Source organism: Cyanistes caeruleus, chromosome 20 (genome assembly GCF_971803275.1).
Source record: "Cyanistes caeruleus chromosome 20, bCyaCae1.hap1.1, whole genome shotgun sequence".
In the NCBI taxonomy this organism is placed as follows: Eukaryota; Metazoa; Chordata; class Aves; order Passeriformes; family Paridae; genus Cyanistes; species Cyanistes caeruleus.
In genome coordinates, this window is record NC_141720.1 from 1,730,001 (window position 1) to 1,747,331 (window position 17,331).

Sequence of the window (17,331 nt, forward strand, 5' to 3'; positions counted from 1 at the left end):
AATCAAAATATACACACACAGACAGCATCCATGAGCACAGAGCCTCTGGAAAGCAGAGTTCTGTGCTAGACCCGTGCCCTGCTCCCTGATTTCCTCTGGAAAGGCTCGGAGTGGTGCCAGCTGGAGATGAGGAGTGGCAGGATGGCAGCAGAGCCCTGCCCATGTCTGTGGGTCGGTGTCAGAGTGCCCCAGTTTGTGTCTGTGACCCTCTGTCCATCCCTGCAGATCCTGACGGGGGAGGACTGGAATGCTGTGATGTACCACGGGATAGAGTCGCAGGGCGGTGTCCACTCGGGAATGTTCTCCTCCATCTACTTCATCGTCCTCACCCTGTTCGGTAACTGTATCCTCCCATGGCACCCCTGCTGGCACAGTCCTGCCCACAAAAGCCCTTCCAAAGTCCCCAAAATTCCTTCCCTGCTAGAAACCCCCAGTTTCCCCTAAATTCTCACCGCCTCATCCTTTAAAAGCCAATTTATTGCCACGGCTTTGCTCACTGAAGGTGAATTGTCCAACTTGGTGTCGTTTCTTGCGGCAATGTAAGAATTTTTAATTTAATTCAAAGAGATTTCTCTTTAATTGTTGTGTTTCACCTTGAAAATGTTCTATTAAGAGTTAATTTAGATTGTGGGAGAAATAATTGAGGGCAGGTCGGAGCAGGAGCTTGGATATCTTCACAAGCAGTTTGGTTTCAGGCAGGGGAGGATTGAGATGGGTTTGGTGGAGGTGAGTAGATCATGGTGGAGATGAGGCTCCATTCTTTTGGTGCCTTTGCCTAGGGCACCTTAACCAGCTGAGCTGTCCCAGATCCTCCAGATTATCTCATCTCCACATAACTCTTTCATTTTAATTCTGGATCCTGGGTTTCAGGTTCTGGGAGTGTTCAGTGTTCCAAGCCTTGGCACATGAAGTGTCTGTTTTGTTCTTCTGAGAGCTGGAAATCCCTTGAGGGTAACACCAGACTGGGAGATTTCATCCCCAGTGTCCCAGGGTGTCAGCTGGTGTGTCCCAGAGGTCCAGGGACACAGAGTGACACCGGGATGGGATTTGGGAAGGGAGGCTCTATTTTACATTTTATACATTACACACAATTCCCATTTTCTGTTTTCTACACAAACAAACAAAGCAGCTCCCTGATGGGTGTGAAGAGGAGAGCCAGGAGGGCAGGGGGGCTGTGGTGGCCCTGTCCCTGTCCCAGTGTCTGTGACTGTGGGATTGTGTGATTGTGGGATTGATTGTGGGATTGTGGGATTGATTCTCTGACTGATTCTGTGATTGTGGGATTGATTCTGTGATTGTGGGATTGATTCCCTGACTGAATCTGTGATTCTGTGGCTGCAGCCATGAGCTGTGTGGAGTCAGGAGCATCCCTAAAATAGGAAGCTCAGGAACTGTGGCAGAGCCAAGGCAGCCCTGGCTGCTTTGTCCTGCAAAGAGGGATGAGAGCACCCCGAAGTGGGACAAGAAAACCCCAAAGAGGGATGAGAGTACCCCAAAATGGGATGAGAACACCCCAAAATGGGATGAGAACACCCAAAATGGGATGAGAACACCCCAAAATGGGATGAGAACACCCCAAAGAGGGATGAGAATACCCCAAACAGGGATGAGAGTACCCCAAAATGGGATGAGAACACCCCAAAGAGGGATGAGAACACCCCAAAATGGGATGAGAACACCCCAAAGAGGGATGAGAACTCCCAGTGCTGCTGCTCCACCCGGGAGCTCCTGTGAAAATTTCCCGACCTTCTCTGTGGTTCCAGCCCCAGCATTTCTCTTTTCCTGGGAGTCTTTCTTGGGCTGGAGATGTAGGAGAAAGGGAGGGGTGAACTGGGGGAAGTACTGGGGCTGAAGGCAGAGCTCCTCCAGCAGAGGTGCCAAAGGTGCCGTGGATGACTCTGGTGCCCACGGATGGCACAGCAGTGCCCCAGCCCTTTGGTTCTGCTGGAATTCTCTCCTCAGGATGAGGAACAGGGCCAGGGAGGAGCTGTGCCTGTCACACCGGTGTTTCCATGGGATTTATCCCATTCCCGAGGCTCAGACATCTCACTGCAGCCAGCACTGCCCCTTCCAGAAACACCCAGCTCTGGAAAACTGGGTCAGGGGAGAGCAGGGAGGGAGGGAGAGCTCCAAATCCTCGGGGCTTGGCATTTGGAAATGAGATTAAGCTGTAATCAGGTTTGACAGCACAGCTGAGGGAGGGACTTTTCACCTCCGAGCTGCTCGGTGCTTCTGAGGAGCAGGGCATGAATTCCCTCCCTCACCTTTCATTCAGACAGGAGCTCTCCCTTGTCCTTGGAATCCATTTTTGGTTCTTTGAAACCCTTTTTCAACTGATCAATTGGTCAATTTTTCAGTGGATCATGGCAAGGAAAAGCTTGGTTTTTTAAGTGTCTCATGTTACGTTTCCATTTCCAGCGAGTCTGTGTGGAACCAGAAGTGGTTTAATGAAAGTTTTATGATTAAAGTAACAACAGGATCTGGCCTATTTTCCAGGAAATTACACCATGCCTGTGTTCACTGTTATCCACTTAATTGATAAATTGAGGAGTCTGTTGAGACAATAAAAAAAAAGGAAAAACAACTCCAAGAAAAACTTCAGAGGAGCCTGAAAAGCAAAGCAGGAACTGCCTGGAGGGTGCTGCCCTTCCCTGGCCTGGGCAGGAGATGATTCCTGGCTCCAGGCACTGCCTCAGCTCACGCAGCCTGAGCCAGAGCCTGGAGCTGGGGAGAAATCTGGGAGAAATTTGGGAGAAATCTGGGAGAAATCTGGGAGAAATTTGGGAGAAATTTGGGAGAAATCTGGGAGAAATTTGGGAGAAATTTGGGAGAAATCTGGGAGAAATTTGGGAGAAATCTGGGAATCCCCCAGCTCTGCAGAGAGGACTGAGGGACCTTTTTTTGTGGCAGATAAACCCAAAACTGTGCTTGGAAATGAATCAGGCCAGGCTGATCTGATGAATGAATTCCATTTCCAGGGGTTGCCTGTGTTCCACGAGCCACGTCCAGCAGGTGTGGGAGGGAGTTTTGTTGCCATTTATTCCCAGATAGGAGCCTTGGAAGTGTTTCCAACCTTTTGGAAGCACCCCAGAAGGAAAAACCCGAGCCCCCAGCACAGCCCAGGAGTGCCTGGCTCTTTGAGGGGTGATGATCCCAGATTTTCCTGTTCTGTATCCAGGTGTTCTCACCCTCTCCTCGCTGTCCTGCTGGGATGGGGGGAGCAGCAGGTGATGGGCATCACATCCCAAACCTCCCTCTGTCCCTGAGGAATCATCTTCCAAGGGAAAAAAGCAGGAGAAATGGTGGTTCCTGGAGAAACCCCGGGGCTCTGTGCCCTGCAGGGCTTGCCAGGCAGGGAGGATGCAGCTCTGTGTATATAAAAATCTAAATATAATGCCTTAAAATGACCGATTTCCCTCAGCTCCACTGGGTGTCCCTTTAAACAAGAAGGAAAAATGAGGGTGAAAACTTCATTTCTGGGCTGGAGGGGTGGGAAACCAAAGGCTGTGGTGCCTGGAGGTCCCAAACTGCTCCTCTGCCCCTTCTCCAGACACAAACGTGTCACCCAGCACCCAGCGCTGGGAATGGTGGCAAATCATCCATAAAACACCGAGAGGGGGAGAGGGGCAGTGGGGAGGATTTGCTGTCTGTGCTGTGTGAAGAGATTTTCCCTCAGCTGCTCCCACAGACACCCTCCTGAACGTCTTCCTGGCCATCGCCGTGGACAACCTGGCCAACGCCCAGGAGCTGACCAAGGTAGGTGGGAGATCCCAGGGGTGTCCCTGCTCCCTCTGGGGAGCAATTTCCACTGCAATTCTCCCCTGTGAGGGTTGAACCCTTCAGGTTTCTTTATTTCAGGTTGCAGGGAATGTTTTGTGTTTGGTTTCTGCCAGGGTGGGTGTTGCTCTCATTTTCTGATTTTTACAGCAGGGGAGAAGCAATGAATAGTTTTTTTTTTTTTGGCTGATTGGAAGCTCAGACAGGAGCAAATTCAGGAGTTGTGCAGCTGCTTTTGCACCTCTGCTGGCCACTTTGCACTGCAGAGATGTTTATTCCCCTTCAGCTTGCAGGGAATATTTTGTATTTCCTTTGCTCCTTTGGCCCTTTACCTCACCGAGGTTGCTGATGGATTAAAGAATTAAAATTTTCCAATCAGCTCCAGGCAAAACAATTTGCAGAGGCTGTTGTGAGCACCTGGGGAGATGTTGGGATATTCCTGCCTCTCCCCAGGTGAAAGAGAAATGGGGAAAGATAAGCAGGTCCTGGCAGGGGATGGGAACGACACTGCTGTGGCTTTACTGGATCAGAGAGCAGGACCAGGACGCAGATTTCTGTTGGAAAATCCCTTCTGGAGAATGTTTGGAGCATTCCCCAGGGAGAACAACTCAGGCCCAGGGTTGGACTGCGAGCGCTGCCCTTGGTATTTGGGTTTTTACACAGTTTTGATTGGGTTATTACACATTTTTTGGTGTGCTCAGGGGGATTTATGAGGAGGATTAGGGTTTTTTTGTACCTTTTTAGCTTTTCTCACCCATTCCTGTGCTGCTGCCATGGGCAGTGACCTGCTGGGAACAGAGGCAGCAGCGTCCCCGTTGGGCTGGTTGTGTTTTATAACTTTATAAATTTAATTTATTTACCCCTGCCCAGTGAGGCAGCAGCAGGCAAGGGTGGGTTTTGTTTTTAGGGAAAAATCTATATAGTTATTCAATAGTAAATTATAATATAATATAATATAATATAATATAATATAACATAACATAACATAACATAACATAACATAACATAACATAACATAATATAATATAACATAATATAATATAATATGATATAACATAACATAACATAACATAACATAACATAACATAATATAACATAATAGAATATAATATAACATAACATAACATAATAGAATATAATAGAAATATATAAGATATGTAATACAATATTTAATAAATATATATAATATTGTATGATATATAATAATAGCAATAATAATAATAATAATAATAATAATAATAATAATAATAATAATAAATAAATGTTCCAATACAGCTCAGAGCTCTATTTAATGGCTCTCTGTTGTTTTGGAACTTTTCCCTTTTTTATTATTTTATTTTATTTTTATTTTTAAATGGGAATTTTTCCCCTTTCAGCAGCTCAGCTGTTCCTGTGCTCACAGAAATTTCCAGCCTGGAGGCAAAAACCCTCCCAGATTTATGGGCATCCCTTGCTTGTGCTAAGAGGGGGATGAGACCCAACAATTCTTGGATAAAAGGAAGCTCATCCTCCTTCTTTCTTAATCCTTTAAGTGCTTTCTAGTGAATATTTCAGCAGCTGACAAGGAGGGTTAGAAACCTGACTTTGGGGATGTTTATAAAGTCTAATTAAATATTGATGGATTCAGCAGCATTGCCAAAATCATAAAGCTTCTCTAGAGACTCTCCTGGGGATTTTTATTTTTATTTTTAGTTTAATTTTATTTATGATCTTTCCCCCCAAATCACTGGGGCTTTCAAAAGAAGAGGAAAAAGCTAAAATTCGATTAGACACATACCTGGAGAATGAGGGATTTCCTGCTGAGTAAATATGATCATTCAAGCCCCAAAAATACCCCAGAGATACGAGGAAGTTGCTCAGGAGTCACTTGGTCCCAGGAGACTTTCCTGACATTTATTCTGTGAAATTAATTGAGATCAGTGCTGGAATTTAATGTGGGAGATCCAGGAGCAATTGAAATTGTCTCTGTTTAGGGAAGACAGAAAACTTTCCTTCCTCAGGACTGGAACTTTTCAACTTTCCCCACTTCTGGATGTTAATTTGGATTTCTTGATGTGGCATTTTGACCATTTCTGGGCTTTGTGACCCGTAAGAGAAGTTCTCAGGGCTGGGACTAAATTTAACTGCAGCTTGATCATCTTGTGGCTGTTACAGAACTCACCAGTGCTTAGGAATGATTCATTTCTTGGGGAAAAAAAAATTAAAATAAATAATCATCACCTTTGCTTTCAATCTATAAAAGAAAATCTGCTCCAGGTCCCTCTGCTGCTCTTCCTGTTCTGTCCTTGCTCAAACCCAATTTTTTGTGATTCCTGAGAAATCTCCTGAATCCCTTTGGGTTCTTACACCTTAAGGATTTTTTCAATGTATCCACAGTTTGTTTTTTCCCTGTTCACTTACTCAGAGTGGAATCTACAATTGCCCCCAAAATTTGCTTTTCAGTTCTCTCTGCTGATCACCCAGAACGTCTCTGGTGGCATCAAGCAGCTCCTGCTTCATCCTCATTAAACTGGAGTGTAAACCCACCACAAATGAGGCTTTATTTTCCTAAATATCTTCAAGCAGGAAGTGTTTTCTCATCCCCGAAAAAGCAGGATAAAAACCTTGTTTGAGGGATGTGGGAATTTTATATAAATTTGTATAAAATTCTTGAGGAATGGCCATGAATTCTGGACTGAAGGGAGTGGCCAAACCAAGAGCTGAACATCCATAAATCCCCTTCCCTCTGCTCCCCTATGGAAAAGGCTTTAAGTGGCTGAATGTATTGAAGAAAATTCAGTGTTAATGATGCACATCGTGATGGGTGGCGCCAAAAATGGTGAGAAATCAATTTAAATTAAGATTTAGAGCTCTAGAAAAGAGAAAAGGACATAAACCAGGGATGTCCTTATGGTGCTTTATCTACACCTGCCCCTGCTGAAATGGGGCTGCTCAGAGCTCCAGTGGGAGCTGGAATTTGAAATATCAGGTACAAAAATGAATTAATTTTGGGAGTCATCTGCAATATCTGCGTGGAAGGAGCTACAGGGAGATTATAAAGGCAGCATCTGCTGAGGACTGAGCTGGTTCTGAGCGAGGAGCAGCTGCGTTTTGCTGCTCCTCCAGGATGTCAAATCCAGCAGAATCACAGAGGGACCCGGGAGAATGGAGCAGAAACCACAGATTTAAAAGAGGTTTTAAATCCTGCACCTGGTGCTTTAGGGGCAGAGAAAGGAAAATCAGCAGCCTTTTGGTTTTCAGGCTGCTGGAGATCCCTCAGAGGAAGAAATAACTTGAATTTACCTGGAGGATGAAAGGAAAACCTGAAAGATTTTTATTTTTTTTTATTGGGGTCTTATTCCTTTGAAAACTTTTGTCCTGAGGATAACATTTCTGCTGGATTGGGATGGGAACAGTTGATTTTCTTCACAGGAGCTGCTTGTGGAAAAGAAAGATTTGTGGGGAAAACAAGGATTTGTGTAGAAAACAAGGATTTATGTGGAAACCACTCTGGGATTGTTGTTGCTGAGTCCCAGGGGGCAAAGCTGGGGGGCAGAAGGATTTGGGGACACACATCTGGGATATCCCAACCTGAGTGACAACATCTGTCTGCCCCAGTCCTGCTCTCCTGCAAACCTGGGATGGGAAATGTGGAATTAATTCCTTTCTCTGCTCATCCCCATGGGTTTTTCTTTCCCAATGAATGTGAATTTATCCCAATCCAGGGGTGCTTTGCTGCTTTCCCACCCCAGCAGGGTCCTGGGGCTGAGCTGTGGGCCAGGATTAAACCCAACACCCTTGATTTGCAACGAGCTCCCAAAGCTTTGATAAATTTACTGGAATTTGGCAGCTGAAAAATATTGACTTTGCATAATTGCTCAGCAGGTCTTTTATTCAGGCCTGGTTATAGAATTGCAAATATTTGCAAAGGGGTGAAAAAAAAAAACAACAACAATACAACCAAAAACTTACATGGTAACGACTTTTTAAATCAATTTCCCATCTTTTTATTTTTTTTTTAATTTTCCTTCTGAAGGAGAAAAGGAAAGCAGTTTCCAAATGAGCCCAGCTGAAGCAAACAGCACCAAAGGCAGAGCGAGGAGCTGTTTATGCAGATGGAATTCAGAGTGGATAAATCTCTCTAATTTCCTAGGCCAAAGCTGGAGATCTGTCTGCTCTCGTTATTTTAATCACGATTCCCCTCCAGCATCGCCCTGGGGGAGCAGGGCCAGACCTGTGGCACTCCACAAAGCTTGACAGGAGAGCCAAGAAGGTTTTGTGAGGGTAAAAATCCCTCTCGACCAAGCCTGGCCTTTCCCACCTCAGCTTGGGCCAAACCTGGGGCTCCTTGCAGGGAAATCCACCCTAAATTAAAATTCCTGCATCCAGTGGCAGCCCAGGCTCTGGGGAGCTCTGCTTGCTGTTGTTCCATGATTTATTCCCTGATTCCTCTTGCTTTTGTGCCACAGGATGAGGAGGAGATGGAGGAAGCCACCAACCAGAAGCTGGCCCTGCAGAAGGCCAAGGAGGTGGCCGAAGTCAGCCCCATGTCCGCAGCCAACATCTCCATAGCTGCGTAAGCACCTTTGATTCCTTGGGAGAAAATTCCCTTTATTCCAGTGTCTCTGTCCAGCTGGAGCTTCCCAAGCACCCTTTGATTCCTTGGGAGAAAATTCCCTTTATTCCAGTGTCTCTGTCCAGCTGGAGCTTCCCAAGCACCCTTTGATTCCTTGGGAGAAAATTCCCTTTATTCCAGTGTCTCTGTCCAGCTGGAGCTTCCCAAGCACCCTTTGATTCCTTGGGAGAAAATTCCCTTTATTCCAGTGTCTCTGTCCAGCTGGAGCTTCCCAAGCACCCTTTGATTCCTTGGGAGAAAATTCCCTTTTTTCTGGTGTGTCCAGCTGGAGCCCTCCTGCACCAGCTCTGGCCAAATCTTTCAGTGCCAGGTACTTAATTAGGAGTTTAATGAAGGATTTCCTCCAGTTTGGTTCTCTTTGTAATGCCTCGTCTTTGAGTAATTTTAAAAATTGCAAAATTTTATTTTATTTTATTTTATTTTATTTTATTTTATTTTATTTTATTTTATTTTATTTTATTTTATTTTATTTTATTTTATTTTATTTTATTTTATTTTATTTTATTTTATTTTATTTTATTTTATTTTATTTTTCTATTCTATTCTATTCTATTCTATTCTATTCTATTCTATTCTATTCTATTCTATTCTATTCTATTCTATTCTATTTTTTAATTAAAAATTTAAAGCTGTCCCAGGATAGATTTCACCAGGTGAAGTGTTAACATCCCACTTTGGGTTTTTAATGAGGGGAGGGGTGTGTGCACAGAAATAACTATTTTTAAATAAGAGTTTTTTTATTAATTATTTTAATTTAACTACTAATTTTAATTAATCATTTATTTTATTAATAACTTTTTAATTTTTGAGAATTCAAGTGTAAAAGTGTCCTCTTAAGTAGCTGAAAAATGTGCTGCAATTCCCTTTCCTGGCTGTTTGAAGGAGCTGGGTGGAACAAAATGAACATTTTGGAGGTAGGAACATCCCTGTGGAATTTTCAGATGGATGAGGACAAGCACAGGCTCAGTGATACCAAAACCCTTGGAAAGTTTTGCCTTGGGCCCAACTTCTCCAACTTCAAAAACGAGCTGTAGGTGGAAATATTTGTCCAGGTTCCTGGAAATATCCAAGTTTGGATGGGCTTGGAGCGAGCTGGGATGGTGGAGGGTGGAGGTTGGGATGGGATTTCAGCTCCTTCCAACCCAAACCATTCCATGATTCTGTCCCGGGACACCTCACAAGGATTTGCTGGAAAAGGTTCCTTGAACTCTTCTGGAATTTCGGCATCAGCACCAAAAAGTTTGGTCCTGCATTTTACTGGGAGCTGCTGATATTTTCCAGACCCATTTTACAGGGGGGACCTCCAAGGGCTGGAGAAGCTCAAGCATAAAATAAAGAAATTTCCTGCTCAATTTTATGGGAAAAAAACCTGAACTGCAGCCGGATTCCTTTGGTGGAAATCTCTTTTTACTGGGACTTTAATCCACTTTAGCAAAGACAAAAGGCCAAGTGGAGCCGGTTTGTTACATGTGAAGGAAAAGAATATTATTAATTTGTCTATTTTATTCTTCTTACCATTTTATTTTGTCATTACTGCTGTAATCAGCTCCTATTTATGCTCTGGCTGTTTGATAGTTTTAAATACCATTTTTTCCTTACAATTATTTTCTGGCCAGCCTTGAAAAGAAGTCAAATGAGGATAATTGCTCCAGCTCTTTGATGAATTTCTTGGTTCTGGTATTTTAAAATGCAAGTTGATGATGGTGCTTATTTGCTTCTGTTTTAATCAAAGTGTTTTGCATGGGAAGATTTCTTAGAAATCAGCAGGAAAAAAGCCCAACTCACTTCCTTGCTTGAAATTGCCTAAAATCACCTTTTCCCATGATTTTTCACCAGGTTTTCAAAACCACAAAGAGAGTTTTGTGACAACAACTCAAAGTGAGGGCAAAAATGTGGATTTTTGCTTATTTTGCCTCCAGCTGAGTCTGCCCTGCTCCGATTGTGTGAAAATTCCCGTGAGCACAATGGGAAGGATTGTTTTGCACAGCCTCCCACGGCCACTCACAAAGCTCAAGGGGCTTTGATTTGGGGAAAAAAAGCAGGATTTAGGTCCAGAGGTTGATGCCCAAAGGGATGATGCCCTGGAGGAGCAGGCAAGGGAGGAGTTGGATGTTTTGGGAGATGGGAAGAGGGGGCTGGATGGATTGGTGGCTGCTGCTGATCCCTGGGATTTTATGAATCCATGTCAAAGCAATTCGTTTTTTACATAAATCCCGGAATATTCTGAGTTGGGAGAGACCCACAAGGATCAAATCCACAGAGGGATGGAATGTTCATCCTCAGGGAGCTGCAGAGGGGCTTGGAAGCCCCTAAATCCTGGACAGGGAGGTGGTTTGCAGCCCCTAAATCCTGAATAAGGAGATGGTTTCCAGCCCCCACCCCTTGGATCTCTCTCTCCAGTGCAGCAGGGCTGAGTAGGGATCTTTTGGAACCCAAATCCACCCCAAAACTTCATTTCTCCTGCTCTTAATCCCCACGGTGCTCTGAGGGTGAAGATGCCGTGACCATGGCAAGTCCTGGTAGATCAGATCCAGAGCTGCACGTGCCAAAAGTGCTGGGTATTGTTAGAAATGGAATTTTTGGCAATTGGAAATATCACAGAAACCTGTAGCCTGTAAAACTCGGGGTACAAAGAACTGACAGTCCAACCCCTGTAGGATTCAGCCTTGGAAAACTGGGCTTGAGCTCAAAGTTGGCTCCACCCAATCAATTTATATTTGTAGTTTCCCCTCAGGATTATTTTTTTTTTAGTTTTATAGCTTAATGTTATTTTGCCACCAGGTGAAAATTGATTTCTCTGACAGCAGGCATGAATGGATGCTCTGAAATCATTGATATTTCCCCTGCTTGAGTCAGTCCAAACAGGCTGGTGGCAGAGAACACCACGACTTGCAATTTCTTAATCACGATGTTCGTGCTCCCAGTGTTCAGCCACCTCCCACAGAGGTGACAAAGCTGTCCCTGGGCTGAGCCTGGTGAAAAAGTCACGTTGGTTGTGCTGCCTCAGGGCTGAGGTGCTGATTTCTTCCCTTCCCTCATCAGTTCTGCTCTCCCTAAACCTCCTTCCAGCTCTTCCCAGTGTTGGATCCTTCACCTCTGGAATTTTTTCCATGTCAGTACAGGGCGAGCTGTGCCTGAAGAGGAATTTTTTTCACTCTTTGGCTTATGAAGTTTGTTGTTTTTTTTTTTAATTCCACAAGGTAATGGATTCCAGTTGCAGCCAGACCCAAGGGAATCATTCAATCACCAGTTCTCCTGCCCCAGCCACCCCTCCTAACCAAACTCCATAAAATTTACACATCCAGCACCTTGGAATTGTCCCTTGTCCCCCCTCCTCTGCTCTGAGCCCCATTTATTGTGCTGGTTACCAAATATAATTTCCTAAATGCAAGGAACTGGGTGTTATCCAGTGTTCCAACCTGCTCAGGGAGGCACCTTCACCTTCCCACCTGGAACTGGATGCTGGTGGAGCCGGGGATTGGGCTGTGGTTGAGGGACCCCAGGGATCTCAGGCTCATCATTGCCGTGCTGGGGAGTGATTGATTATCTTGCACAACATCCTGCACTTGGTTTGGAGCTCCCAGAAATTCCCTCCTGCGTCAGAGGGATTCAGCTGAACAGATTTGTCTGACCACAGCTCCTTTTTCACCTGGTGAACTCTACCCTGAAGGATTTATTTAGGATGAAAAGCATTGGTTCTGTCTCTGTTTGCAATGCTGACAGGAGATGTCTTTGATTCGAGCCCATTGTTTCATTATTTTTTATTTTTTTGTGATTTTTTTGTTTGTTTGTTTGTTTGTTTTCTGTTCAGCGTTTTCCTTGCTTTGTTGTTTCTGGAGGTGAGTTCTGGGTTTGTTCAGCCCCTCTGTGTCGTTTGCTCAGCCTCTGCACCTCAAGGGCTTCACAGAGCCAGGGGTTTTTAGGGCAAACCATTGGTGCAGCTTCCTTGGCAGCCAGACCAGGGAGGAGAGGGGACAAGGGGACAATTCCAAGGCACTGGATATCCAAAGCACTTTTTGCTGCCACTGCCAGTGGAAGGAAGAACCCTCAGGCTCCTCCCTGTGGGTCACACAAAGACCCCAAAGCAAACATGGGGGTTTTTCCTGGTTTTGCCTGGCCTGATGCCTGAATTCCCATTTTTGGGTTCCTCCTTTGCCTTTCCTGTCCCAGCCAGAGCTGCACCAATGGCCCGTACAAAAGGGGCTGCCACCACTGGGCACAGCCTGGGGCTCACCTGGCACCCACAGCATTCCCTCTCCTCACCTTTCTTGGGGAAAAACCTTACAACAGCGATTTTTCAGCACCCCCAAATTTGTAGGAGCCTGGCAGGTAGCCACACTCTGAGGAACTTTTTGTACTCTGTGATTTACGAGGTTAGGGGGCTTTTAAATTCCGTGAGGTAATGGATTACAGACTGTAGCCAGATCCAAGGAAATCATTTAGTCACGGGTGTGAGTTTTGGGTGGGAGGAGAGTTTGGGTGGTGGATGAAACGTTGTGGGCAGCGGCAGAGACAGCTCCTGGACATGGGCACCGGACCTAAACACAGTTTGTCGCCTTGCCCACTGCTGTTCCAGAGTTATTTGGGCTTCCCAGGACAACTTTCCAGCCTCCAAAGACCTCCTTCTGTCTCCAGGACTGCTTTCTGCTGGTCCCACGTGGGGCTGTTCACAGAAGGGGAGCTGTAATCACAGTCCCATGGGGGACAGCGCCTGTCAGGGGGAGCAAGGCAGAGAAGCCACCAAAGGTGGCACCTCAGTCACTTCACCCTGACTCCTCTGGCCCTTTTGTACAGGTCTGGGGGGAACTGCTCTGTTTCTCCAGGTTTTCCATCTCGGGGGTTCCATGTTTTCCTTCTGTCTCGGGAGTAGCGTGGCTGATTTCTCTGTTGGGAGAACCAACAGGACCCAGCAAGGAACAGCCTGAACACCCAGCCCGTGCCCTCTGCTGTGCTGGGGGGTGTAGATTAGAAGAGGTGTTCTTTTTCTCCTGCTGGTTGTGATTTCTCCCCTCTCCCCCTCCCCTGGAGTGTGTCAGTGTGTGAGGTTCTGATTCCTCCCGTGGCTTTTCCTTTCTGTCCTCACCGTCGGTGTCGCTCAGCCGCACCCAAAGTCACTCTCTGGGCTCTGTCCCTCCTTCCTGGTAAGTAGCATCCAGTGAAAATCACCTCCTGCTGTCATTTTGCCCTGGAAAAGGAGGCTGTGCTGGCTCTGTGGTTTCACACACGGCTCTTCCAGGCAAATTGACGCTTTCAAAAAGGCGGCTCCAGCCACGGGAGCAGAGCGGTGACCCCGGAGCGCTGCAGGACTTGTGTCACATTCCCTGCACAGGTGACAAGGACAGAGCGTGGCCTCCATCCTGCCACACGAGGCAGGGAGGCACAGGGAGGTTCATCCCAGCCTCCCACTGGGGGATGTTCATCTGCTTCCAACAATTGAACCCCAAATCTCGCACTGCACGGGCTCGGTGCTGACTCCAGGTAAATCAGGGCAGCCCTGTGTGCTCTCCTCCATCCCAAGTTCTCCCAAAGGAATTTCTTGGTTATGCCTGAGGAATTTCTGCAGTCAGGGGCTTGTTCTCTGCAGGATTTTGCTGCCAAAGAGTAAAAAGTTCCCCAGCTTGAGCAACCTGGAAATAATCATTTCCTTGGCCAGCGTGCAGGACATGCCACCCCCACTCTGCCTCTGCTCCTATTTCATTTGACACCAAGCAAACACCAAAATCCTGAGGTTTAAGTAAAATACTTCACCTGGCTGCCCAGCAGATTATTTGCTTCAAGCAAAACTTTTATGATGCCTCCCATAATTTTTCTTATATTCACTCCTGGTTTCTTAACCTCTGGATTTTTGTTATATGCATTATCTGAGCCAATGTTCCTGTTTAGAACAATCCATTAATTTTAATAAATGTACATTTAAAACTTACCTCTGTAATACCCAAAGAACATTAGATTTTACACTGGGCCTTCTGATTGGCTAGAATTGATTGTTAACAGATTTAAAATCTTGTGAAAGCAGGAGGAAAAATGCTGCAGCTGAAAAGGCAAATCAGGAGGTGAAGGGATTTTTTTTCAGTCTTGGGGAGGGTTTTGGGAATGCTGTAGATCGATAAAAATGATCATTTAGAGCTAGGAAAAAATTAATGCCTTGAGCCAGGATGGATCAGGATATTTAGAATCCCGGTTTTCCGTGGATCTCCTGCCTTTCCTGTGTGATTCAGCCGTTTCCACGTTTAGAACCCCCACAGAAATGGTGTGGAGGAGATGGAGGAGAATGGCCAAAATCCCTTGAGCTGCAGGAAGCTCCTCTCACCCCAGGGCCCTGCCCTGCTGCAGCAGAGCTGGTTTTAGTCCCAGTGCCCATTTCTGGGCAGTCTGAGCCCATCCCAATCCCTGTCCCAGGAGGGAGGAAGGTGCCTCCAAAGAGCTGCTCTGAGGCAGACACCGAAGAGAAGTCGCCTGGCACCATCTGCTGCAGCTCAGGTGGATTTTGGAGCCTAAGCTCCTCTGCCCAGCCCTTGCCCTGGTGCCAAGAGCAGGAATTAGCATCCTGCTCCAGTTGGAAACGAGGATTTGCAGCACAATCCCCACGTGGCTCCAGCCAGAGCTCCCCCGAGGTGGCTCCCGCAGGACTTTGGCGGTGTGAGTACCACCGGAGCCCCGAGATCACCGCGTGCCTTTTGGTCTCCTTTTCCTTTTGGCTCCCTTTTGGTTCCGTTTTGAACTCTTTGGTTGTGTCCCCGTTCTCCAGAGGGTGGTGTGTCCATGGCTTCCACAATCCTGGAGCTTGCCCGGTCTCCTCCCCGTCTGCATCCGACAGGACACGGCCTGTACGAGTCTCCTCCCGATGTCTCTTATGGTTTCTCTGCTAGTTTGGTTTGGTTTTTTTTTTTGTTTCGTTTCTTTGTTTGGTTTTTTGTTTGTTTTTTCGGCTTTTTCTTTTCTCACTTTTTGTTTTCTTTGTTTGTTTTGTTTTTTTGCATGTGCAGTTTTGTAAAGCAAACTCGAGGTACTGTATCTCGCAGCTCGTCAGTCTCCAGCGTAAATTCACCGTGAGTTGCTCTCTGTTACGATATTCACTAAGTGGATTTCTCATTTAGACCTCTAGAAACCTTCCCCTTCTCCTGGTGCCTTCACTCTCCCCGTGGTTTTTTGTTTTTCTCCCCCAAAAATCGTTCCCATCATTTGTGGAAAGCCTCCAGACCAACATCCAGGGAAGGGACTGGAAGGCGTCATTTTCATTTGATGCTTGTGATTTGTGAGCAACTCCTGTGTTTCATACGTCAACTGTGACCTTCCTCCCTCTTCCTTCCTCCATTTTTCTCCCTTCATTCCTTCCCATCATTTCTCCTCTATTGTCCTCTCTTCTCCTGTCCCCCCTCGTTTGATGGTTTGTCTTGTTCTCACTTGTATTTCTTTCTGTTCTCTGTGTTTATTCTGTGCTGGGCTGTTGGCTTTGATGTTCCACCAGTGTTTGCACTCTGGGTTCAGTGGGAGAACCAGGAGAGCTCTCTTGGAGGGAAAACTGGAGGAGGACTTCAAAAGAATTCTGGAAACGGGGTCCAAGTGAGACTAAATTGGAAAACTCTTGAAAAGCTGGTTATGTCTTTGCTCTCTGACCTTCTTGAGCTGGAGCTTAAAGCGACAGATTTTGTCCAAATGAGGCACTTGGCAACTCCTCTGGAGCTGGAGTTGAGCAAACACAGTGGAAAACTCTCTCTCACCCATGTGCTTCCTCCCAATCCAAGCCTGCTGGCTGTGCTGTGAGTCAGGGTGTGCTTTGACACCGAGCAGGTTGGTAAAAACATCATGACTGCTGCTGACTAACCCCAAAAACTCCTCACCAGCTCCCGTCCCGCGTCCTTTGCGTTATCCTTGACCTGTGTGACCTTGTCTTTCTTCTTTAATGCTTTTGGAGACTCAAGTAAGTGCAATTCCAGCCTGGGGGATTGTCCTGGCCCCACGGCAGGGACCCAGGCACTGTGAAGCCGAGGAGGTTTTCCAGCAGCTTTTCCTCCCTGGTATTTCCCAGGGTGTTTTGGGGCTCCTTGGGCACAACTTGGACAAGTTTTATTTAAAATAATTCATTGCTTTGTATGAGTTTAACTTCTGTGATGGGACTGAGCTGTTGTGGTGGCTCACAGTTCATATGTGATGACACACAGCCAAGGGAATAATTGTGCTGGAGTTTTCTGATAGTTCCAAGAGTTGTGGGGCGTTGAAATTTTCAGATGAATCCTTAAATTGCAATGGGTGCTGAAATCCAAACCAGGAACTTCAGGTTTTCTTTGTATTGCTCTTTATTTTTATTAGGATCCACGGCTGCCAGTCGTGGATGTGACAAATTCCATGTTCTTAAGTCAAATTCTAAAGTGAAGCTGCAATATCAAAATAATCTAGTTTATAAATATATAAAAATAGACAAAGTTTATATGTCAACTTATTAAATTTCATGTAATGATATAGAAAAATAACGTGCTTTATTATCTATAAATTGGCATTTCTAAAACCAAAATCAAATTCAAGAATAAATTTGGAGAATAATTACCTCAAACCAAGATAATTCTTCCCCTCAGAGATAACAACAACACTTGAGAAAGTGTTTTCTGCACCTTGTTTCTGGTGTCTGTGATGCTCCAGCTCTGTGGGAATGCTCGGAGCCTCTCCCAAGGGAGCTCAGGGATGAGATGGAGCTCAGAAGGATAAAAAAAGGTGATGAAACACTCCAGGTTCACTGGGAAAACACATTTATTTAAACACCAGAGCTGAGTTCAGCAGCTCACAGAGAGATAAAACATTGGGCTCTGTGCACACCAAGCCCAAAGTAAAACATCCCATTGTGTTTCCCAAGTGGAAAATGGAAATGTGCAGTTTATGAACCCTGAGCTCGTGAACAGAAAATAGGATTTGAGTGGAAAGGTTTCGTTGCATTTTAACAACAA

The 17,331-nt window shown here is 45.7% G+C and overlaps 1 protein-coding gene across 1 annotated transcript in view; it reads left to right on the forward strand.

The window, feature by feature from the left end:
• The window catches only part of CACNA1B (calcium voltage-gated channel subunit alpha1 B), a 225,976-nt gene that overhangs the window by 142,612 nt on the left and 66,033 nt on the right, over positions 1-17,331 (forward strand). Inside the window, exons 18-21 of the mRNA XM_086858660.1 lie at positions 226-343; positions 3,689-3,756; positions 8,226-8,332; positions 15,379-15,441. Coding sequence (XP_086714786.1) covers positions 226-343; positions 3,689-3,756; positions 8,226-8,332; positions 15,379-15,441 — 356 coding nt within the window. The remainder of the gene's footprint in view (positions 1-225; positions 344-3,688; positions 3,757-8,225; positions 8,333-15,378; positions 15,442-17,331) is intronic.